Raw genomic sequence first — 23875 nt, 5'->3', positions numbered from 1 at the left:
TCCAATGTAGCGGCCATAGGTAACACAGTAGAAAGGTGGTTCTAGATCACACTTGGCAGGCATGTTGTAGAATATTCCTAGATATGAAAAAATAAAGCATTCATCCACCATAGCATAGACAGCCTCATCAAACTCAAAACTGCCCTCATACACAGTCACATACTCCTCTGGCTCTGCCATGTAGGGCATTGTAGTGATGTTGACCCAAAGGGGATCATATATGGAGAGATGGACTGGCAGCGAGGAAAATTTTGGGTTAGCTCAATACCTAGCACTTCCATTGATATGACAAATCACTCACCCTGGAACACAAGTGTTAACGTTGATGAGTCAAATTGGCAGCGGCAAATGTGAGGTTCCAGTAGAAGTGTCTTAGACCAACGAGCACCCTGGAACACAAGTGTTAACGTCGATGAGTCAAATTGGCAGCGGCAAATGTGAGGTTCCAGTAGAAGTGTCTTAGACCAACGAGCACCCTGGAACACAAGTGTTAACGTCGATGAGTCAAATTGGCAGCGGCAAATGTGAGGTTCCAGTAGAAGTGTCTTAGACCAACGAGGACTAGCATTTGATAGAGTTTCGGTGCAAGTAGAATGGATTAGAAGCATCTTAGACCAACGGGGGCTAGCGTTTGATAGAGTTTTAGTGCTTGCAATCACCGGTGTCAGGATTGAAGATTACATGATTGATGCATCACTAACATTATCATAACTGCGAGACAGTGATATCACAAGTAGTTGTAAGGCGGCTGTTCGAGTTGGAAGGGGAAAGTAAGCACCTAGGTGTGTGGCTTTATTTGGCATTTGTGCACGATGGTTCACAGATTTCCTTTTGGAGCTATGGTCGGGGCGCAGAGGATCCTTACATAGTCTGGTATAATAGCTCACCGCGTGTATGACCTTCCAGCACATTGTGAGGGTTGACCATGACATGCATGAGCAAGTCCTCCAGTGCTAAGATGAGGCTAGATGCTTGATGGGATATCAAATATACTCGCTGCAACTCCTCTCCTGTCCCCATAGCCTGCAAAATGATCCCATGAAGTAGCCGGAGACGTTGTTGAATGCCTTCCATACCACCTAGTAATACATTGATTGAATGCATGCATGTTCCCGCATCACCTGACTGACAAAGATCATTCACCAGCCCATCTAAAAGTCTTCGCGATGATCCACCAATAATGTCTGTAAGTGCAGCTTTGGCACTTGTGAGGTCTTCCTGCCTAATGATAGTTCAATGTAAAGTTTGAGTAGCTATCAGTAATGTGCAGCTCACCATGGGTGCCTTTGTGATGATCTTGTGCGGACGCTGTACCTGCTACAGCTTTGGGAATCAACATCATTGTTGGTCGGACAGTTGTGTTGTTTGCAAGATTTTTGCCAGTTCTTCTTGCTGATGATTGCACTATTTCTGCATCTCCTGATACATGTCAGTAGTTAAAACAGAAAAGCAAGTGCTTACTTTGCATAGTATTTCTTGCGGTAAGAACGAGCAGCCTCAATTTTATCTTGTGATGTGTGATACAGCCGAGGTCAGCCCATGATGTAGTAGTAACCAAGTTTAGAACAAGTTGTTGAAAGTAGCCGTGTCGACTTTGGGAGATTTACTACTAATTGCTTGATATCTGATGATCACCAATCATGTCTCACTCAAAATCAATGGTATAGCAGTAGCTAATTATTCAGAGCATGTATGTCAGGGTTCTACCTCATACAACGATCAAATTATGAGCTAGACTCAAGTAAATTGCAAGTTGAGTCTTATGGTGCTTGTTCTAATGTTCAACTATTCTACACGCAAAACTCACACATACAGACGAAACACACACTCTCTTGTATTGTAGAAATATTAGTACCATACAATCAAATCTAGACATGATGCGACAACTACAACATTGCAGGTGCTAATCAAGTAGAGTACAAGGGCAAATAAGAAGACCCGGCTGGTGGATGAGTTGTGACAAAAAGGATTCAAACTTACCAGTGTTAGGAACCAATCCTCGAATCTTTTTGAGGCCAGGCCGGTGGATTGAAAGGTGCCAGTGTTAGCAACCAATCCTTGAATCTTTTTGAGGCCTGGCCAGTGGGTGAGTTATGACAAAAAGGATCAAAACTTACCAGTGTTAGGAACCAATCCTCGAATCTTTTTGAGGCCTGGCCAGTGGATGAGTTATGACAGAAAGGATCAAAACTTATCAGTGTTAGGAACCAATCCTCGAATCTTTTTGAGGCCTGGCCAGTGGATGAGTTATGACAAAAAGGATCAAAACTTACCAGTGTTAGGAACCAATCCTCGAATCTTTTTGAGGCCTGGCCAGTGGACTGAAAGTTGCCAGCGTTTGGAACCAATCCTTGAATCTTTTTGAGGCCTGGCTAGTGGATGAGTCGCACCAAAAAGGATTGAAACAAAACTTACCAGTGTTAGTAACCAATCCTTGAATCTTTTTGAGGCCCGGCCGGTGGATGAGAGCAAGAATAATAGACAGAAATTTGCCAGCATTGGCAGCCTTGAAACATTTTATGAGTGTAGAATAGTTGAACAGATCCAGCACAGTAGAGTCTCACCTGTGCACATAATTCAGTACTTTATTTCCGACTTAGTCGGACAGCCAAAGGTTGATAATCTCCCCAGTTAGACGGGCCATCCTAGGTCGGCCCATATGCAGATAGGGCGGGCGGGCCAGCCATGAAGGCAATCCTCGGTAGTGACGGGTGGGCCAACATCATGCAGTATCATTTGTAGGCTGGGGTAATAGTCAATAGACCAGTGGGCCAGCCATGGAAGGACCGGAGATAGGGCGGGCGGGCCAGCCATGAAGGCAATCCTCGGTAGTGACGGGTGGGCCAACATCATGCAGTATCATTTGTAGGCTGGGGTAATAGTCAATAGACCAGTGGGTCAGCCATGGAAGGACCGGGAGGGATACAGAAGAAGCATACATTAATATATTGGGCCAGAATGTGTGCTGCTGGGGTACCGGCTGGGCCCAAAAGTATTCTTGGACAGGGAATGACGGCCCATTATACCCGGTACAGGCGGATGGGCCCAGATATGGACCCAACCATTCCAAGGTCCTCATCAATGATGGTTGGGCCGACGACCCGAGACCAGCGGATGGGGCCTGCCAATGATGGGCAGGCAGTTGTACCCGGTATTGGCGGATGGGCCCAGATGTGAACATGACCATCCCCAAGGGTCCTCACCAACTTTGTATCCGAGACTGGCTGACAGGCACGTCCTCCGTTAATGATGGGTAGGCTGGCACCTGAGCCCGGCGGACGGCACTAGACCAATGCTGTGAATACCGGATTCGCATATGTATGGTGTCCCAGACATATTGCACATATAAACAGTTGCATTCCCTTGTGTGCGCAATCATGTTACTCGCACATCCGGTCCTTGATGGCGGATCTTCCGGATACATACATCAATGCCAGTTTGGATGCTCCAGGCCAACACAACATCGCTTTGCATTGACTTGCATGCGCAGTCGGTTGGTTCAGCTACCGAATTTATACCACAACATAGATCTGGTATCATTCGGACACGACTCAGATCAACTTATCCGATATGGCAGATAAGATGCGATCGAATCGGTCCGCCGAACGGGAGTGGCCGGAGCGTCTGCGCCCCGAGCAGCCGGTGCAGATGACTGATCCCAACTTCCACACCGACACTGGCGGTTGGGCTGAGGTCCATAGAGATGAGTGGGCCCAAAATGTGTGACCGGGTGGGCCTGCATGGTTGAGGGCGAGAATGGGCCAGGCGGATTTGCACAAATTTTGACGGATGGGCCCAGCCCGCATGTATGCTTACATATGGGCGGGCCCAGCTTGTAGGTATGCTCGGGAAAAAGGTCAACAGATGGGCCCAAAATGTGCGACCGGGTGGGTTTGCAATGCCCGAGGATAGGCCCAGCGGATTGCATGTAATCTTGACCATCACGACAGATGGGCCCACCGTGGATGTGATCTCGGAAAATGTAAATCGGCCCGGTGCATATGCAGATGGTCTCGGAAACAGTGACGGATGGGCCCAGTCCTCTGTGTTTGGACCCGGAAAAGGCAACGGACGGGCCCAGTCCCCCATAGGTAAAATAACTTCGGGTGGAATCTCGGGGAAGGCTATAGATGGGCCCAGAACATGCATCTTTGCTCGCGAAAATGGTGGCAGATGGGCTGAATGTGCTTGGAATAATATTCTCGGACGGGGAATGACAGCCTGTCATGCGAGGTACAGGCAGATGTCGGCGGATGGGCCCAGAACTTAACCTCATCTCAGACAACGGTGGGCAGGCTATCGTACACGGTACCTGGCGGATGGCCCAGATGTAAACGGAACCGATCCCTAGGTCCTCATCGACGACGGTGGGGCCTTCATATCCGAGACAGGCTGATGGCCCCAGAGCTCGACCACATTGCTGCCAACGATGCGCAGGTCGTTATACCCAGTTGCGCTGGATGGGCCCAGATGTGGACCTAACAGTCCAAAATGTCCCCAACAATGATGGGTGCGTCGGTGTATTCGTGACCGGCTGACAGGTGCATCCTGTCTTATGATCGGCATGCTGTGGCACCCGGGCCCGACAGATGGCCCAAAACCATGGAACCAGATATCTTACACATATTGGGCAACGGACGGGCTGTAATACCTGCAAGCCATCGGAACCGAAGAAAATAGGTCGCAATGGGTCTCGAGACTATATTGGCAAAACATGTGCCGGTAGGCCAAGTGAACCAGTTCGGCGGGTGGTTCCGGGTCTCGCCGTAAACAGATATTGCAATTGAATGTATGACTAGGAGGTGTGGCAGAGTTTGCACACCCACAGCCGTTGGGTCCGGTGCTGATGATACAAGCTCTGGTTCCGTCGCCCTCGCAGCAATCGGATTGTCGAGGGATTTGCCGGATGGAAGATCTGGCGGCATAACGGGGTCCGTTGCAATTCACGAGATGTACGGATGGGAGATCGTTGTATGGGACAATGTCTGACAGCAGCCGGGTTCTATACGAACCCGTCGGTTATGGGCATTCCGACAACTGGGGAGAGTCATATGCGTGAACCAAGCGCAAGACTATTGTAGAGAGCCACCACGGCTACCATAGGCTAAACCCTTGGGATCTACATCGGGACAGACCGAACTACCATTGCTTCCGGAACATCCAGTACGGCTGTGAGATACTGTCCACTCTGAGATCATTGTATCGCTGCCTCCACTGAGGATGAGGTCATGTATTCCATTTATGTACAGTAGAATCCTCACTGAGACTTGTGAGAAGGCGTGTGTCATCGGCAATAATCAGATTGGCTAGCTACAATACAACAGATACTAATCTATGTCGCCATTCTCCCGAAGTCATTGTATGATAGCTTTATGATGAAAAAAACAGACTGGTATTCACCAAATTGGTCATGCAACAAATAATAAATGAATCAAATGACCATCAGCGACCCTTCACTAAATATACGGCGGCGCTTTGCGGCTGGCTCCCGAACATCTTGCTCAGGATGAAATAGATAACTCAGCATATCCAAGTCATGCTCCGCCACAATCTTCTGCCCATCCCACACACCGTCAGGTCGTCGAATATCCTTCCGATTGACATACATAGGATAATGCGTCTTCTGGATCGGTCCGGCCCAATCGAAATCGAGCAGCATGAAGTGTTTGTCGTCCCGCACAACGAAATTGGTATCTCGAAGGTTGCCATGCACGTAGCCGTCATTGTGATTGTGTAACTCCCGGATGAGAGAGGTGATGGTCTCCTTCAGCGGCTGACGGTCCAAAACACCTATCTCACTGAGCAGTCGATATGAGCCAGGTCGTTGCGGAAGGCAATCATTATCAATATCAAGGGCATCCATAATCACCATATTCCAGCCGCCGGGTAAAGAATTGTAGGCGATAAGTTTGGGGGCGTTCCCCTTGCTGGCACAGAATTCGTGAGCCTGAGGGGAATAGTGCCGGACAAACTTGATGCATATCTTGATCCCGGCCGCATCGCCGACGGTTTCCCCGAAGAAAATAAGCCGATCCCTGAGGATTTGAGTCTCATCATACGAGAATTCCTGAATGAAACCGGTGGAATTGGTATAACTCCGAGGGTAAGGACATTTAAGATATGGATCTTCGGGTTCGAGGGACGGGATTGGACGGGAGTATAGTTTTGTAAGTTTCTCGACGGCAATTTTGAGAGCCCCGAAAGTACGAGCTGCCATCACTTGCATGTGGAGGTCTGTTGAATGCCAAAACAGAGGAATGATAGGGATCAGGACATCGGACTGGACTTTTTCAGTAAAAACAGAGCCTGAAAAGCCGATGCATGCCCCTAGTTGTGATCAATAAAAAGCTTTGGGAATTAATCTGGTGAAATGAACTAACCGAAGACAATGATATGGATGCATGGAATGAAAGACCGGAGCCTCGCTATCTCAACCTTCGAGTCTTCCATAAACTTGCGGTAGTACAGCATCGCCTCCATAAATGGTTCGGCAGCGCCACTTCCGATCTCGTTCTTCCCCTCAATTATCATCAGCACAAACTGTCCGTTGGTAGACAAAATATGTCCATCCGTCGTACATCCGGTCGAGCCAACCATAGAAGCATTGAGTATAATACCGTAGTCCCGGAGCACTTGCCGGAATGTATTCATCCGGGCGAGCTCATTGGGATAGAAGGAGGCCATCTTTTCCGAAAGTTGCAAAACAAAGTCGTTATCGTGGACAGTTGGTTCATACTTTTGACAATCATCCACGAACTCGGCGAAGATAGGCTCGAGAAGAGTAATGGGAACAGGGTCCGCGGCTCTGCGAGGACGGTTGCAAAGGTACTCTTGCTGGTCCTGCTTGGTTGAGAATGCAGATGGTTTTGCACCGGCCGACGGACTACCCGCGCCCTTCTTGAGATACGCGATTCGCCGATCAACGGCTGGAATGTGTCGTGCAACGGCAGGATGTTGTACGACGATATGAATACATCCGCGCTCTATTCCATCCGCAAAAACATCGGACAGTTCGGTTAACGGGCGCAGCTCGACGCCTCTGTCCAGGATCGCGTTCCGTAAGTCTATATCGTTCAAATTGATCTTGACCTTCCAAAATATCATATTATTAACATTCAACCGTAGGCATCAGATCACTCACCTTCCATAGGTCAAGACGGTCGGCGGCAACATGGTCAAACTCTGGCTTCTTGGCGACCTTGATAACATTTTTGAGGTCACCGACAGTCTTCGTCCGCTCAACGTCGACTGGGAAAATATGGCGAGGATCATCGCCGAAGACAATGCAGTTAAGTTTCAGGTGGAGCGGTCCAGAAGACACTAAATCGGACCATGATCAGTGAGGAAAGGGTGGCAATATCGAAGGACAACTCACCGGCAGGCGGGCATTGGACAATAATATGCAGATACTTGCGCGGAGGAGCATTGGGAAAAATCTCAACAATTTCATCCACAGGTGATAGCGATTTCGTTGGGTCAAGTGTAAGATTGTTGAGATTGTGCTCAATCATCTCGTCGATGGGCAGGTCGACCTTCCAAAATATCAGATTATCAACATCCGATCCTAGGCATCAGATCACTCACCTTCCATAGCTCAAGACGGTCAGTGGCAACATGATCAAACTCTGGCCTTTTCTTGTCTTTGATGACCTCTTTGAGGTCGCCGACAATCTCCGTCTGCTCAATGTCGACCGGGAAAATACGGCGAGGATTATCGCCCAAGACAATACAGTTGAGTTTCAGGCGGAGCGGTCCAGACATCTCACGTTGACAACAAGAGTGATGGCGTCTCGAGCGGTGACTGCAGCGAGTGCTCACTGCTGCAGCAACAATGCACTTACAAAGCCAAGCAGCAACACCCCGTGACCGGGAAATTAATTTTCTGTGCGAATTCACGGTGCCTGGGAAATTTCATCCCTTTCCGGGTATCCGGTGCACCATTTATGGGTGAGAAGTGGATTAAGGCCTGTTGCGGTGCATCTGTTGTCGCAATCAGAGGTAGTTTATTTATCTTGCATGCACCGCAACAAGCCTTAATCCACTTCTCACCCATAAATGGTGCATAGGATACCCGGAAAGGGTTAAACGGTGTATGACGAAATTTCCTAGGCAAAGTAGGCCTTAATCCACTTCTCACCCATAAATGGTGAGTCGGATACAGAGGTAGTTTGATGTATCTTGCATGCACCGCAACAAGCCTTAATCCACTTCTCACCTATGAATGGTTCATCGGATACCCGGAAAGGGGTAAAACGGTCTATGACGAAATTTCCATAGGCACAGTAGGCCTTAATCCACTTCTCACCCATAAATGGTGCGTCGGATACCCGGACAGCCGTACAGGATCTTCCAGAAGGAATGGTGGATAGGCCAATCCTGATGTAGATCAACTGATTTTAGTCTATGGTAGCCGTGCTTGTTCTCTACAATAGCCTACGCCCGGTCAAAATATCTGACTCTTCACAGTTGTCGGAATGCCCACAACCGATGGGTTCGCATAAAAACCAGCCACTGTAAGACATTTTCTCATACAACAATTCCCTACCGAGTTGGATCCTCAACATGCAGCATCTGCGACCGCTGTCCTATCAGCAACGGACCCCGTTATACCGTCGGCTCTTCCGTGCGGCAAATCCCTCAACAATCCGATTGGTGCGAGGGCGACGGAACCCGAGCTTGTATCACCAGCACCGTACTCAACGACTGCATGTCAACAAACTCCGCCCACCTCTGCCTCAAACACAATATCTTTATGGCGGGTGTCAAGAAGATAACCGGAAATGCAGCACCGCAGGCCAGCAGCAGCAACAGGAGGAAGGCTGGCGATGAAGATTCGGATGTGGCGGTTATCATAGATGGACCCAAGTCACCTCCACTCTCGAGGTCCAGACAGAAGAAGAAGAAGAAGAAGTTCTAATCGACTGACGAGGACAAAGTTCACACAGGAACTATCTCGGTAAAGGTATGGTCGATGATGTTTGTATATGAATCCTGAACTCAAACGTGCTCCCGCCGAATAAGGCAGCGTCTGACAAGGATTTGAATCTGGCGGGTATCGACTCTGTGGCCGATGACAAGAATTTCCGGGAGGAAGGGACAAGGCTGCGTTATCGGCTCTCTGCGCAACATTGATGCCGATGGTTGTTTTTAGCCTGCAGGGTAGGGTCGGAATGCTCAGATCGCAACGCCGTGGGCGGTAAGTCCGTCAAGACATACATCCACAGGCGTCCACAGCAAACATATTTCAAGCGCTCCGTTCGTTACCACCATCGGCAGTGCGACAAGTGCACGAAATTGGACATACCGATCTCCAAGGTAGTGCACCGAAAGTCGACAAAATAGTAATTCGCACCGGAATCTCATGAGCGACTCATCCGACACTATGGACAATGCCGTCAGCTTCTGAAGAGTGTGGAAATCATCCCCGTCCGGACATTGATGCACATGTTTGTACTCTGGCCGGTAGAACATCTTGTTGTAGTGAACCGGCAAGTGCAATCGGAGGATCATCTACCGAATGCATCATTAAAGTGAAATCAAAGTGAAAATTTGCCTAAGGAAAACAAAGACAACCCTATAAAATTACATGAAGTATCATTATGTCCATCTGCATATGACGAAGCCCTATTTCTCGGATAAGACCGATGGTGCATTTAAGAATCGAGAAGATGCGACACAAAATGTCACATGAGCCATATTATCCGGCTGTTTGAAGGCGACATCAACCGAAAATGAACTACAACGTGCGGTACCGAATGAAATCTGCCTGATTGTATTGGGCTAGGTGGTATATCGCGAAGTCTGCGAGATTGTATTTTGCATACTCCGTACGTGGGGTCCGAGCATAATTATGCACGCTATCGCGCATAAACCAAGCCCAGACGATTCTGTCTCCCTCGGCAACCTGAACGCCGTGCCTCACGAGCCGGCCAGAATAGCTAACCATGACACCCGGATCATAAGCGAGCTCGATGCCCAAGTTGGTCAATTGCATGACACCATGGCCATAGCCGCCTATGCAAGTAAGAATATCGAAACCTTCCGGGGGGCATTTCGGATCTCGATGGCTCGGCGACTTCCTGTTACACATGATTGCCGCTCCCGTGTAGACGGATGTCCAATGTTGAAGGAACCTGCACATATCATCCAGTCCTTGCTTGGCCGCCCAATTCCCAAGCTCTATATGAGTGGATATAGATGCACGGTATAACTGCGGGTGCATGACACGAAGGGAGGCCGAAGATATGAGACCCGGACGTTGCATGTCTTGGATGACCGACAGGCTCCTGTCCCCCTTCAAGGTAGCGGAGACTTCGGGCATAAAGCCATCCTCCGGGTTCACAGGCGGGGGCCCATGACACTGTTTGATGTTAGACATTTCCTGAGTACAGAAAATTCAAACACACCTCGTGTCCCTGTTGAAACCAGCAAGGCGATATATTGATGCACCCGGGCTTTAACTGCGGCTCTTTGGAGGCATAAAAATTGGTTGAATGGGTTCTCCATTTACTCGCCTGTCCCGTGGACGTCTTCCCACTGGTGATGCTCTGTTTCAATAGATTGCCCATCCCGATTGTGGCGGTGTACATATCACGCTACGTCCGTCCTCCCCATTAGCATTTTACAATTTTAGTGCAATCCCGCACCGACCTGCACCGACGAGTTAAGCGCACCCGGAAGGTACCAGAGTATTATCCGGTAGCCGGCATCGAGCACAACCGACGGGCGTTCCAATACCAGGCGCTCAGCGGGGGGGAACTTCGCCAATAATGCTTCTTCGTGAGAATCGTTCAATCCCGACTCCCGTTTGGCCAACGCCTCGTTGTACCGGATAACGTCGATGTCCAGTTTTACTACAAACATTTCAATGGGCCGACACCAAACATGTAAGGTTCAACCTTACCGGGGTGTTGATAGGCCTCTGCCAGCACGGAGGCCAACTGTCCGCAAGCAACCATAGTTTCCGGGTCAAGTTCGGGCGGCGCGGGCACCAGCGGTCTGCCTGCGATATGAGCTGCAAACTGCTGCTCGACCCATTCACTTGCTATATCGGCGACATTTAGGGCCCAATCCCGGGGGATGAACGATGTCGGATGACAGGCGAGGTCAAGGGCACCAAGCTGTTCATGGTAGGATTCCCAGTACTCAGGAGATATCATTATGGAAAGGGAGACGCACGCCTTCTTCAAGAAAACGTGCATCTTAAATACAATTTGCCATGCGGAAGCCTGCTTCGTGATGTAACACAGAGAGCCGAGATGCAACCGTATGAACGTAATCGATGAAACCCACAAATGTTTCATATAACCGGATGGGATTGAGGTTGGCATAATATTTACATATAGAAGACAGACACTACATTAAATTATGCTAATGGAGAAGCTGTTCCTCGGCGAATGTACATAACATCAATGCGGAAGTGATTGAAGACGGGGAAAGGGTTCAACTGATGAAGGTCCTCCCAGCCTGCCATTGTCGTAATGCCCTTGCAACATTGCAACTGCCGCGTGGGAGGCTACCATTGCCTCGCGAAGTTCATCTACAGGATCCTCTAGACGATCTAATGCAGCCACAGCCTCGCTTGTGGCATCTAGTTTAGCAACAAGCAGTCGGCTGAGTTCCATACCAAGATGGGAAACTTCAGCCCAGAGAACTTGGAGCTGTTGCAGGAGTGGATCATCGCTGCGGGTGTGCGTAGTTGATCTCGGCACCATGCTGGCCATTTTAGGCTAATGCATGCATGTAGTAAGAAATACTGATGACATCATAATCTTAAAAGAATCACTCACCCGCTGAGCAAAGTGGTCGGTCACCAGTTCCTTCACCGTAGCAACGGACATCCGAAGAGGCATATCGAACGGCGCAAGGTCGAACCTGTGCTTCCACCAAGCGTGGCGGTAGTCACGGACCACCCGATTGATGTCGACTGGATGGTTTGCCGACTCATGGGGGCATGCTTTGAATGCGGCGAATAGTTTTTTGTGATCGTAGTGTGGCTCAGTCTGGAAAGATGTGATGAGAAAGAGCACCTCATTCAGATATACCGGCAGCGTTGTGTTGATATTCATGGCAGCGCAGATGTTCACGAAGGGAAATACAAAGTGCTACCGTTGGCTATCAGGAAATCTCTCCAGGGACGGTTGCATAAACTCACCTCCGCTTCCCAGACAATGTGTCTCACGAAAGTATGCTGATATGAGCTGGAGTGGTGGTTCTGATCTTCCATTAATGCGATATGGATTGCGGTGAATCGGGAAGTGGCGTATTCAAATATTTCCGCTGCATCCCAGATAGAAAATTTACTGGCAGCAGACTTATGGAGCATTTGGTATTGATCAGTCATGACTGGTTGAGGTGAGGTGATCGATAAAGTCAGCTCGGACAGCGTTTAACTATACAGTCGGAGTTTCAAAAGCATTACTGTGGTGATTTACAATAACAGGCTCAATTCGGTAATGTGGCCACAAGTAATCGTAAGCTGTGACCCAATTCTCAATGCTAAATATACCAAACCATGTCACTGTATAAATTGTGGGGATTGTGGATCACAAATGCGGTAAATGGACCGTATTGCTTGTTTCTTCTTCTTCTGAATTTTATGAGTCAATGAACAACGTCATGCACTCGGATATGAAATAAGAATTGGCCGGAGGGTTGGAATTCGCCTCTCAAAGCTTGGCTAGGCATGTGAGGCATTTTCTTAGTGAATGCGTCCGTGTAGAAATGTGTGACTGGTAAAAGTGCTTCTGCCCACATGATGCCTTTCACGTAGCCAATTGATCGTATGACCTGCATTCCCCGAAAATTGACTCCGAATGCAACTGGGATTTTCATATCGAGATACCGGAACCACGGTAGTGTCATATATTGCCGCCCACATGAATTCTGGTCCACCACAGAGGCAGATGCCATCAGATTGCTGTTGTCCATCCGGAGATGAGTACATCATGGACCTCCAGGTTTCCCGGATGTATCCAACACTTTAAGGATAATATTCTGTGAAGTGTCACAGTAGTCGGTTATGACTGGGCCCAAAAAGCCACCGTTAAGCGCAATATAGATGGATTCAACATCGGAATTGAGGACGGGAAGCGCAAAGTTAGTATTGTGTTTCAAGTAAGCATGCATGCATTTGATTCGGGTCGCAGGATGGTTTGGGAATTTGAATTCCGGAACACAAGTCGGTGGCTGGTATAATGCCTGGCCGCCGCTTAGATACAACTATATAGTATATCTTTCTGGCCGGCATCCATTGGCATCAACAATAACTTCCGGGTGCACCCTCCGGGTATGATTCAAGATAGTATCGGATCAATATGCGCCGGCGCCATATGATATCACGGCCATATGCGCAACCAACAGGATCCACTTCTTGTGAGGCCCACGCCCTCGTCGACTGTATTCCGGATGCACTTACCGTTAGCATACCCGAATGTCGATACAATTTATGTATGCTCAGATACGACCTATTGGTCAAGAGGTACATGTCATATGAATGTCCTGTACAAATTGTGCATTTCCTCCGATTGATGCCCGTGCACAAACCCTCGGTGCATTCGTGGAACCCATGATATTCAACAAATATATCACCGAACATCGGATCGACATGAGGAACATTGTTCTGTCACTATTGCTAAGGAAGATAGGAATGACAATGGCTGCATTGTATAAAAAATGTGCTTGGACTCAATCATTTGAACTCGGATGAACATGCAGCACCAGGCTGAGCATGCAATAATATAATAGTACAAACTCCTGTGGAGTATCTACAGTACATAAGGGAGTCCATTGGATGCATTCTATATACTTGGTCTGTATGTAAATGTTCCATTTAGCCGAGGGTTTCCAAAGATCTCCAACGGGCATCAGATGCATTGAGCCGTTGCTCCAACTCGTCCAACCGCTTAAGCACGTTTGTCTCTACCGAACCCACTCTCACCTCCAATGTGTCCACCCGCTCATTGGCGGCGAGGAGATCCAATCGCCTGCCGAGGTCCTGGATGCCCTGTAAGATTTCTCTTGCAGTGGGCTCTGGGTCGGGCAAGTTACTGGGAGCGGGCGGTTGCACATGTTCAGGCTGCATTTGCGCCCGACCCGGAAGGACATCCGGCTTTTTCTCTGCAGAATCTACATGAGCTCAAATTGTTCCGAAACAATGGGAAGACATACCTTCACGTTTAGCGATGCTCCGTTGAGAGCGAGAAACACGCGTCATGGGTTTCTTAGAGATAGCCCGGGATTTCGAGGGCTTTGGTTGTTGGGACGGGTCAGCGGATGCTTTCGCCGCTTTCGCTTGCAACCTCTGACGGACACCAACACCGTCGATCGCGCACGAAATCTTCATGCTGTCGCAATTTTCACAGGCGAGGCGCGTGAATCCAAATTTCTTGTCCGGCAGGACGACGCAGGCAATGTCTAATTTGACGCATTTGTCGCACTGCCAGGGGTGGTAGCGAACGGAATGCTTTAAATTTGTCAGCTTGCTATCATCAAGATGCAGAAAAGACATACCTTCCATGGAGTAGCAATATCAGCATCCGAGCCCCACACTGCAGGCCTGGCAATGGGTTGGGACTCAACCTTCTTCTTTTTCTTCACCGGCTCTTCAGAAGGGGAAGGCGATTTGTTGGTGGGAACGACAACGGCCTCATCCGTATCTTCTGCGGCGGGCTTTCTCTTCTTGGTGCCTGGTACGAAAAGATTGTATTTTGCCGGCGGAGATGTGGGAGTGTCGATGGGGATGGGATGGTCCTCGGCCTCTCCCTTCTGAAGGCCCGATGATCCGTTCGTTTCCGCTTCGGGCTCAACAAGGACATCGGACTCCATGAGGGATGGCATGGATGTTGAGGCCGATGGCAGTGTGATGGTTGTTGGTGTTGTGAGGGTGGTAGGGGGATTAGCCGTTGCTGGATTAGTGGAAAGATCGTCGAGTGAAGGGGAGAGATAATCAATGGTCTTGTCGAAGCGCGGGTGGCTCTTGATGCGCGGGTCGTCGTTTGTAACGGAGGTCCAGTCTGGGACACTCTCGAAGGCGCCGCCCTTTGAGTTCTCTCTCACCACAGCAGCAAAGGAAAGCAGCTGCGGCGAGAATGAGGTGGCGCTCCCGCCATACATTTTCAAGTCCTTGGCCTGTGTCAAATGTATTAGTTTCGCGAAGACAATTTTAAGAGCAATGTTAGGAACACTTACCACGTGCCTGGCGATCTCATCCGATAACCTCAAGGCTTCGGGATCGCCCTCCTTTACCTTGATGCAACGCTTCATAAGCGATTGCAAGGTGGCTAATGTGATTTCCAAGGCTTGGTTAGCTTGCTCAGGAGGTACAGTCATGATTCTTTCTGGCAGCAAAAATATGGTAGTGAGGAAGATGAATGCGGTGGATATCAAAGCTGACTTTGTGAAATTCTGACAAGTCTGGATGTGATCCGGTTGTGGGTATTTCTGGAGACTTGTGGCTTGTGGACGCAAAAATGTGGACCGGGAGTTACAGTATTGTTCCACAGCGGTTTCATCATTGTCCTATAGATTTGTGTCCAAGGATTTCTTGAAACATGTGGCTTGTGGACGCAACAATGTGGACCAGGAGTTACAGTATTGTGTCCAACAGCGGTTCCACATTTGTCCTATAGATTTGTGTTCAAGAATTTGTCCACCAATAGCTGGGATAGATTATTTGCAATGAACCACCGGTGAAGCGATGGGCAATAACAGCATATGGAACGGATGTAACAGTAGTTTCTCTATGAGTGGTTCGACTATTGTTGTATGCGCCTTTCAACCAAACGCCCATGCACCCATGCCATTCTTCATTTCACCTATGGTTTCTCCGGAGGGACAGTCTTCTCGTGTTGGAGCATTGCGATGGCTTTCACGATGTCATAGGACAGACTTTCCCGGAGTGTGATGTCCTCACTGACAAGGCGTTCGAGGGCTAACTCGGTGCACAGGGCAGATGTTCATGTGTGTTGAGTCTATGTTCCAATGTCGTAATCAATGTCAAAGCTCTCCCGTGATGAGTTGCAGCTGGATTGGTAAATTCATATATTCTACTTTGCAATTTTATCCGGCATTTGCAAATAGCCAACTTTATAATTAAAATCTCCAGTTAGATGTGTCCCCATTTTTCTGATGCCCATACTAAGCGTTACCTGCATTTCTTCCGTGATACTGCCCGCTGTAATCCATGTAACAGTACTGCGTGATGTATTCCCGGAAACAGCTGGCTCTTATTACCTCTGTGTTAGTCTTACGGAAGCTGATCGGTAGAGTCCGGTGGATTATTTAGGTAGCACACATTATACCTTCCATAACTGCGCCTCGAACATATCCGTGGCAGGCTGATTGGCGACTCAACATGTGTGAGCTGGACAAACATTGATATGCCATTGGAGGCCCCCATAAATCTGAGTGTTACTAGGCCATTCTTAATATGAATCAACAATCCACTTCCGCACTATTCCTGAAATTCAGTGTTGTCTTCTTACTCTTGCTGACGACCCTCCTGAAAATTTGCGATCATGGCATCCAGAGGTTCCATTATGCGGCGCTGAATGCCCAGCAAATGGTATATTTGAAGCACATCCACACAACGTTCCGTACCCTGTCCCACCGTTCCGCATATGAACCGAACAGCGCCGGTTCACCATACATGCGGGTGCTGGAAGTGGGTCACGCTCGAAGGTCTGATTCATTATTGTATCACCAATATCTCCATTGCATCTGGTAAATAAATGTCACTGGTAAGTATTTTGCAAGTCAGAGTCCATGGATGCACCGCCGGTATCCGTCCAGTCGCCCCGTGCACAATCACAAGGATCTTCCAGTGCAGTGATGGACACCGATCCATTGTCCGTCGACACTCCCATTTAGTCATATGGGCATCCTTGTCGGTGGGTATAGCTTTGGTGTTTGTCGATACGTCCGATCCGCAACCGCGAGGGTCTTCACGTGAGGTGCTCACCCTATCCAGAGGCTTACAGATTGTCTGCCCCTTCCGGAAATTGGGCATTGTACAGGGGCCCCTCCATTGGACAGTTGTACGGTCTTTCTGTTTCACTCACAGACGTCCCCGAAGCGATATTCTCAGCATCCACAGACTCATCCCATCATCTGTCACAAGGATCCGATGTCTCGGTGATATCATGCGTTTCTCTACAGCTAGTTAGTTCTATCCGAGTTGTGTGCGATCACCTGCATCCGGCTGTGAATCTTCATTTGTACGGTTAAACGGTCCTACTAAGCTCTCCTCTGAAATATCAATGTCAGAAAATGATTCAGAATTTGCATATCCGTTAGCTAGTGAAGCAGCCGTTGTTGTAATGTCATGTCCGTGAACCATGTCAAGGGAAAAGATATCTTCAACAATATCGAAGGCAGAACGCAGCTCTGCCGATTTATATCCTGCGTGGGAGTTCCTACCACGCCCGGATTTGAAGAGTCGCAGGCCGACTTACCGTTCAATCTTGGCAGTACCAACTTGGGTGGAATGCATAAGATCATGATGGCACTTATCCACGCCACCGAGCATGGTGACCATTCCCATTGGCATTGAGCTGTATCCGAAGACTCGATCTGTGTCGGAACTGTTGGAGTCAGAGAACAATCATAGCTACTATGGCAATTAAGAAGCCTATATGAAGCATTTGCACCGAGTCATCGGAATTCGAACACGCGGTCATGGTAAAACAAACACGTTTGCCTACCATGAATGTGTCAGTTTGAAATAAGGAAGTCGGGGAAGGCTTACCATGCAAATAATATGCTTCCATATTTGGACAACCCAGCCGTGGCAACCGAATGCGTGGGATAACGATCGCTGAAGAAGTTGTATTACATCATAATTATATTGACCCAACCACGTTGAGCCTTGCCAAAATGCGTTCTCGGAAAAACCCATGACCGACGTATCGGTATAAGTCCCGAGACTTGATAAAAAAAAATCATTGGACCCATCTTTCTTGTCGTATACCATCGTCAATTACTCACTGCAGTTTGTATATACTGAGAATGACACCTTCGGAAATTGCAAACAAAGCCTTCGACACCACGCTTGAGGTTGTACAACTGCTGATGAAGCGTTGTATGAAATTAAAGGAAAGTGACCCAGCCGCGTTGATAATCTCAGATGAGATCGCTAAACGGGTGGTAAGCTTCGCTGCCTACAACTGTCAATGTATTTTTGTAGACAAACAACTCAATTTGTCGCAGGCTAAAGATTTGAAGCTTTACGGGGGAAACGCCACATCGTTCTCCCCTCAGCTGCTGTCGTTTGCAGCTGTAGTACGGCAGCATTCAAAAGCCGGGAGATTTGTATCATTGCCCTGACTGGAACTCCGTGATGGACAACGACCCGCGCATCAAGACACACCCGCTGTTCCATAAGACTGTAGGCTATCGTCCCTATCTTGCGTATCCCGACGCAGAACCAGAATCCAGCATGCCGTCATCCGCTGTCCCGCTGGAGCCTCATTCAACGATAGGGACCGTCGTGGAAGCCTCTACACCTCAACAGCTTGTCACATCAATGGCCCCACAGCTCATTCAATTGCTCCATGTCGTCCCGGAGGTGAAACCGCTCCTTGTCGTCCCGGAGGTGAAACCGCTCCATGTCGTCCCGGAGATGCAACTGATGACATCTGAGCCGCCATCCCCCGCTGCACCGGGCGTGGAACCCATGATGTCAGGTGTCCGAAGTACCATAACGCCCATGGTCATACCGGAACTGCCACCACAGGTTTCAATACGTCCCGTGACCGTCGGACAAAACAAGGGGAATATCAGAACGGCACGGCAGATATTCCCACCTACCGGTAACCAGCAGAAAAGGAAAATGGACGACAGCGAACCCGAACCCCGCCGAGCGTCCCGGAAACCAGTCCCGAAACGAAAGAGGAAGTTTGAGTCGGATGAAGAGGAGACGAATGCCACCGGTACCATTCATGTTAAGGTGACTCTGAGAGCATTTCTCTGTATGTTGCTAATTTGCATTTTTGCAGCAGAGGGGGTCGTCGGTGAAGGCCAGTCATGCTGTCAATCGAACAGGACATGCCTCCATCCGACTTTGTGGACGACAGAGGTTTTTGGGATGCAGAAACTAGGGTAAGTTGTTCATGTAGATGGGGTTACCGTCTTATTTGGGTTCATCTAGCCTGCCGGATGGGGCCTAGATGCTACAGTTGCTACTTCGGTAGAGGTAAGCAGACCATCGCATTTCAGTAATATGCCCTCACATATTCCAGCATTCCGTTCGCTACCATCCCCGCAAATGCGACAAATGCATCAACATGGACGTGCCATGCATTGTGCTGCCTGATAAGAAGTTCGGGTTTACAAGACTCGCTTGTGCGAACTGCGATGAGATGAAGATTACCTGCGCGATCGACGGTGCCGGTGTCCGGCAAAGGCTACAAGCAAAGGCACAGGGAGCTGCGAAGAACACCGGCAGCAATGCACCGCTCAAACGTTCTAGGACGCGTGCACCCAAGTCACGCGCGGCCGTCACAGCACCTGTCGCATCGGCTCCTGTGAAGAGAACTAAACTGTCCAAACGTTCATCCTCCCTTGTCCTACAGAAAGGTCTGCCGGACAATCCTCCGATTGGTAAGCACATTCATCATATCCTTCGGACTTGCTCACCGCGTATTTTGACGACATATTCAGAGGTCGGGCAAGGACAGATGAACTTGATGCCGGATGGTGCAAACTTGCAGGCGCCACCGAATGTACAAGTATTCAGATCTCTGCAACTCCCACCGGTCGACATGCTAGCACCGATCGTTCCATCCTGTGCCAGCCGCCCCCTCAGAGCCTGAACCCACTGCAAGAGCCATATTGCAAAGCATCCATGACCTTGGCAGGAGATTTGATCTCCTGGCAACCAATGAGCGGATGGATGCTTTGGATGTGAGGGTAGATTCAGTAGAGCGGAAGATTACCCTGAGGCTGACGGCGCTGGAGGAACGGTTCGCCGTATCCATTGCGCATCAGGAGTCGTTGTCACAATCAATCGGTAATCATTCGATGTCCTTACGGGTGCACAGCAACAATCCGGGTGCACATTTTCCTCGCGCCGACGGTAGTACGCACCCACCCCGGCACCTACCAGAACCAACCATCATGTCATGGCTGACACATAATCATGCCGGTGATGAACATCCTGGCATCTCCACTATAGACAGGGAGTACACCCATGCATGGGACCAGTCTCTTACGACGGGTATGCAAGGCGACGCCCAGGCCTCGACATCTAGTTGGCGGCCGACATATTTCCCGGATCCTCCTTATATACACGAGCCTTCTATTGCATCTTCCCCGTTGTCTAGCATGTAACCTGTCAGAACACAGGAGTAGATCTTGACTGCACAACCCGTTCATCCCTTGATTTGCATTCCGATGTGACATCACATTTTGCCTAACTTTCATTACAATTTTGGTAGATAAGGCAGGTTAAATTTGCTTGGTAACAAATGTACACAGGTGATCTCGGTGATCGAAAGGAAACTTCAATCCACAAATGTGCTCGGAATATGTTAGAGAATGCGTGAACTATCATGGAATCGCCCGTATCCGACACAGAGGAAGCGCTTCCGGATGGTTTAATGTCAGTTATGGCACCTCCCACCCAATGGGAATGTAGCTGGTTGGTCGTCTGGTATGTGGTCGGCTCGGATGTCCTGTCAATATAATATCATGCACGAACCGACCGGTAGGTATGGTGCCAATGCAGCTGCGCAGATGTTTCTGATGATCTCGGACACCGTGGATGTCCGGGTTCAATCGCCGTTTGGTGATGCATCATGACAAGGCCCGCAGCATATGGATCATCGCAGGTGGATCTTAGGGGCTGGCGCTAAATGCAATGGCCACCGGACACCATGCTAAAGGTCTTGATGAAATTATTGTGTCAAATATATCTGGGACTAAGCTGAATTCCTAATGCATGTTGTGCTGGATATTACGAACTTTCGCTGAGCAATCACTGCTCTCATTTTCTAGCTTCGATAATGTTCCTTGGTGCATTTCACATCCTTACATTCCACTCCGGATCCAGTTGTTGTCCCCACTTCGGAGGAGTTTGCAATGATAATTGAACAAACGCATCTCACCACTCAATTCCATCCTTTGTTCTGTAAATGGCATGCTGCTGCCTCGGATTTGCTGGGCACTATTACCATCGGCAGAGAAACTGAAGGCAGTATCATCCACACCCGCATGCAGGAGGGTAGCACAAACAAACCTATTTGACTATGATAGTTCAATCCAAGGTGTTGATGTGTCAATAGCTGGATTACAGGCGTGGAAACCAAATACATCGGACAATGGTAGCGACAGGCATGGAATTACGTCATAATGTAATTATACCGAGTCTACATTACCGTGCTTTCACAACGTACTTCCTCGGAAACATCCACAACCGACGATCTTTGTATAAATTCCGATACTTGTGCAAATTCTTAGTGTCACCTTTCTTTCCTTGGCATATAGTTGCATTACACAAACTTGTTTGTTTTCAACACTGCTATGAGGCCCGATGTAGCAAATGACGCGCTCAACACCACACTTGCGACTTTGCAATCGCTCATCAGGCGTTGTATCCACTTGAAACAGGAAGATCCAGAAGCCTTGAAGCTATCGGATGAGATTGCTAGATGCGTTGTAAGTCTACTTTCGTTTACATTGATTTGATTGTTCAAATTGGCACAGGCAAAAGACTTGAGGCTTTATGGAGGACATGCGACATCATTCTCCCCCCAGCTCTTGTCCTGTGCAGCCGTTGTGCGTCAATATTCTAAGGGTGGCGCCTTTGAAAGTTTGCCCGACTGGAACTCTGTGGTCGATGATGATCCACGCATCAAGAGCCACCCGCGCTTCCACAAGACGTTGAACTACCGTCCTCTCGCTGCAGTTGGAACTCTTCCCGTTTTGGAGGATCAAGCTACCGGGTCATCGTCTATAAGTAAACCTCTCACTGTTCCTGCGGCTATCCGTCCTTTGATAATACAAGCTCCCGCACTTCCAGCAAACTTCACGCCGCTGTCCCCATTGCCGGCCTCTCTGCAGCTAGAACCGCTGACTCCTCTTGCTCCATCAGTCACTTCTGCTACCCCTGCCACAACAAAGTACAAGCTCTTCGTGCCAGGCAATATGTCAAACAGGGTCAAGCTTACTCCGCACCCTACGAATGACAAGAAGAGAAAGGCTGAAGAAGACGATACCGATTCGGCGGACGCTCCCAGTTCCCCATCTAGATCTCTCAAGCAGAATCTGAAAAGAATGAAGAAGTTATCGTCTCATGATGCACAAGATCAACTCCGTATAACTAAGAATGGAAGTACAAATGTAGGTCTAGCAACCGTTCCTCATCAATCACCGATGCAAGCTTGTCACTGACATTGCCCAAGGACACATCGTCGGCGGCGGAATCTGAAAAGGTATCGGACCCGGAAGCTCAGGACGCGATTGACAAGGCCTCTGATGATATTTTCTGGGACACAGAAACTAGGGTCAGTGACTTCCAGCTCTGGCTCGGTGCTCTGTAGAACTAACTATACAAATATTTCAGCCTCGTGATTGGGGTCTAGATTCAACGATTGCCACAGCGGTGGAGGTATGTGCGTTTGACCTATCAACGGTAGCACCTGTTGACCCACGTCAGCATTCTATTCGCTACCATCCCCGGAAATGCGACAAATGCGAGAAATTAAGCATACCTTGCATTGTTCTGCCGGATAAAAAAGTTGGATGTACGCGACTCGCTTGCGCCAATTGTGACAAGACAAAGGTGACTTGCGCAATAAATGGTATGGGTGTCCGGGACAGGTTGCAGGCTGAAGCCAAAGCAAAGGCAGTGGCACGAGTAGCCGAACCTCCCAAGCGCTCCAGGTCACGTGTCCCAAAGGCTCGAGCCGTCAAAAAGACATTCAAAAAAGCTTCCCCGGCTGTACCGAGCATTCCGCCAGTACCTTCAGCTGCCGATGTTATGGAAGATAATGTTGAACATGGCAGTGAGCACAGCACCCTCCAAAAGGCAGCACCGAGCATTCCGGCAGTGTCATCGTCCTCCCATGTTATGGAAGATATTATTGTCGAACATGGTAGTGAGTGCAGCTGCGCCAGAATTGCGCCTCGACTCATTTGTTACTGCCTTAGATGTTGAGGAACAACCGATACATTTGACATTGGCTCCTGCCGAAGCTACATTGCCCCCACCGATTGCTGCACCAATTATGATCGACCATCCGAAGGACATCCACCCAATTGAATCCACCCATCCTAAGGACACCCACTCTATGGAAGCCAGCCATCCGGCGGAGCCCGAGCCGACTGCAAAAGATATTCTGCAGGCCATCCGGGACCTTGGAAGCAAGTTTGACCTCCTCGCCACGAATGATCGGGTGGATGCATTGGATGCCAAGGTTGTTTTAGTGGAGGAAGTCTTCGGCCACCGGCTGGCAACGTTGGAGCAACGCATGAATTCCTCCGATGCACAATGGAAGGCGATGACATCGTCGGTCGGACATTTTACAAATTGTCTCCGGGACCACAAAGATGACCTCGAAGCCCATAGACTCCACGTGAACACCACTGCCTACGCACCTCCACAGCACCCGACCGCTCAGCTTCCAGCGTGGCTCCATGGTGCCAGTGGTGTCGATGATCTGGGTATCTCCACTGTCGGCAGACAGTGGACACATGCATGGGACCCATCCGTCGCAACGGGTGCGCACGGCTGCCTCGAAACATCTGCATCGGCTATGCGGACGGGTTATCCTCCGGATACCCCCGTTCTTCGGGAAGCTTCAGTTGAATCCTCCCGATTGTCCAGCATGTCATCCACTATGTCTGATAAGTAGACTGTTGAATCGACATAAGTTGT

The 23875-nt window shown here is 49.1% G+C and overlaps 10 protein-coding genes across 10 annotated transcripts; 4 read left to right on the top strand and 6 right to left on the bottom strand.

Annotated features, from left to right (window-relative positions):
- Positions 1–861: 861 nt before the first annotated feature.
- Positions 862–1182, bottom strand: F5891DRAFT_962510 (uncharacterized protein; the record flags this gene model as incomplete). The annotated part of the gene is made up of 1 exon (XM_041375908.1): positions 862–1182. A coding segment is annotated over one exon (321 nt), but the record flags the coding sequence as incomplete, so codon positions are not given.
- A 2388-nt stretch (positions 1183–3570) lies between these two features.
- F5891DRAFT_985592 (uncharacterized protein) lies at positions 3571–4989 on the top strand (the record flags this gene model as incomplete). The annotated part of the gene is made up of 5 exons (XM_041377623.1): positions 3571–3720; positions 3833–4091; positions 4240–4308; positions 4438–4510; positions 4800–4989. 5 exons carry the CDS (start codon positions 3571–3573, stop codon positions 4987–4989), a joined length of 741 nt encoding a protein of 246 aa, XP_041219354.1.
- Positions 4990–5431: 442 nt separating this feature from the next.
- Positions 5432–7104, bottom strand: F5891DRAFT_962495 (uncharacterized protein; the record flags this gene model as incomplete). Its single annotated transcript, XM_041375904.1, has 2 exons — positions 5432–6327; positions 6381–7104. The coding sequence occupies 2 exons, from the start codon at positions 7102–7104 to the stop codon at positions 5432–5434; spliced, it is 1620 nt and encodes a 539-aa protein (XP_041219353.1).
- A 4-nt stretch (positions 7105–7108) lies between these two features.
- Positions 7109–7761, bottom strand: F5891DRAFT_962503 (uncharacterized protein; the record flags this gene model as incomplete). The annotated part of the gene is made up of 3 exons (XM_041375906.1): positions 7109–7320; positions 7376–7532; positions 7585–7761. The coding sequence occupies 3 exons, from the start codon at positions 7759–7761 to the stop codon at positions 7109–7111; spliced, it is 546 nt and encodes a 181-aa protein (XP_041219352.1).
- Positions 7762–8487: 726 nt separating this feature from the next.
- Positions 8488–8917, top strand: F5891DRAFT_1196012 (uncharacterized protein; the record flags this gene model as incomplete). Its single annotated transcript, XM_041368236.1, has 2 exons — positions 8488–8513; positions 8569–8917. The coding sequence occupies 2 exons, from the start codon at positions 8488–8490 to the stop codon at positions 8915–8917; spliced, it is 375 nt and encodes a 124-aa protein (XP_041219351.1).
- Positions 8918–9736: 819 nt separating this feature from the next.
- F5891DRAFT_985590 (uncharacterized protein) lies at positions 9737–11159 on the bottom strand (the record flags this gene model as incomplete). Its single annotated transcript, XM_041377622.1, has 4 exons — positions 9737–10360; positions 10407–10595; positions 10651–10853; positions 10904–11159. 4 exons carry the CDS (start codon positions 11157–11159, stop codon positions 9737–9739), a joined length of 1272 nt encoding a protein of 423 aa, XP_041219350.1.
- Positions 11160–11408: 249 nt separating this feature from the next.
- On the bottom strand, positions 11409–12343 carry F5891DRAFT_1196010 (uncharacterized protein; the record flags this gene model as incomplete). The annotated part of the gene is made up of 3 exons (XM_041368235.1): positions 11409–11729; positions 11790–12104; positions 12155–12343. 3 exons carry the CDS (start codon positions 12341–12343, stop codon positions 11409–11411), a joined length of 825 nt encoding a protein of 274 aa, XP_041219349.1.
- Positions 12344–13831: 1488 nt separating this feature from the next.
- Positions 13832–15330, bottom strand: F5891DRAFT_985588 (uncharacterized protein; the record flags this gene model as incomplete). Its single annotated transcript, XM_041377621.1, has 4 exons — positions 13832–14127; positions 14170–14464; positions 14512–15129; positions 15190–15330. 4 exons carry the CDS (start codon positions 15328–15330, stop codon positions 13832–13834), a joined length of 1350 nt encoding a protein of 449 aa, XP_041219348.1.
- A 2676-nt stretch (positions 15331–18006) lies between these two features.
- F5891DRAFT_985587 (uncharacterized protein) lies at positions 18007–20328 on the top strand (the record flags this gene model as incomplete). The annotated part of the gene is made up of 7 exons (XM_041377620.1): positions 18007–18144; positions 18281–18946; positions 19042–19098; positions 19148–19192; positions 19239–19599; positions 19660–19721; positions 19768–20328. 7 exons carry the CDS (start codon positions 18007–18009, stop codon positions 20326–20328), a joined length of 1890 nt encoding a protein of 629 aa, XP_041219347.1.
- A 1191-nt stretch (positions 20329–21519) lies between these two features.
- Positions 21520–23852, top strand: F5891DRAFT_1196007 (uncharacterized protein; the record flags this gene model as incomplete). The annotated part of the gene is made up of 6 exons (XM_041368234.1): positions 21520–21654; positions 21703–22338; positions 22401–22502; positions 22562–22606; positions 22655–23096; positions 23149–23852. 6 exons carry the CDS (start codon positions 21520–21522, stop codon positions 23850–23852), a joined length of 2064 nt encoding a protein of 687 aa, XP_041219346.1.
- Between the last annotated feature and the right edge of the window lie 23 nt (positions 23853–23875).

Source organism: Suillus fuscotomentosus (assembly GCF_016647785.1).
Source record: "Suillus fuscotomentosus strain FC203 chromosome Unknown F5891scaffold_91, whole genome shotgun sequence".
Lineage (NCBI taxonomy): Eukaryota > Fungi > Basidiomycota > Agaricomycetes > Boletales > Suillaceae > Suillus > Suillus fuscotomentosus.
This window is presented reverse-complemented; position numbering and strand designations above follow the sequence as displayed.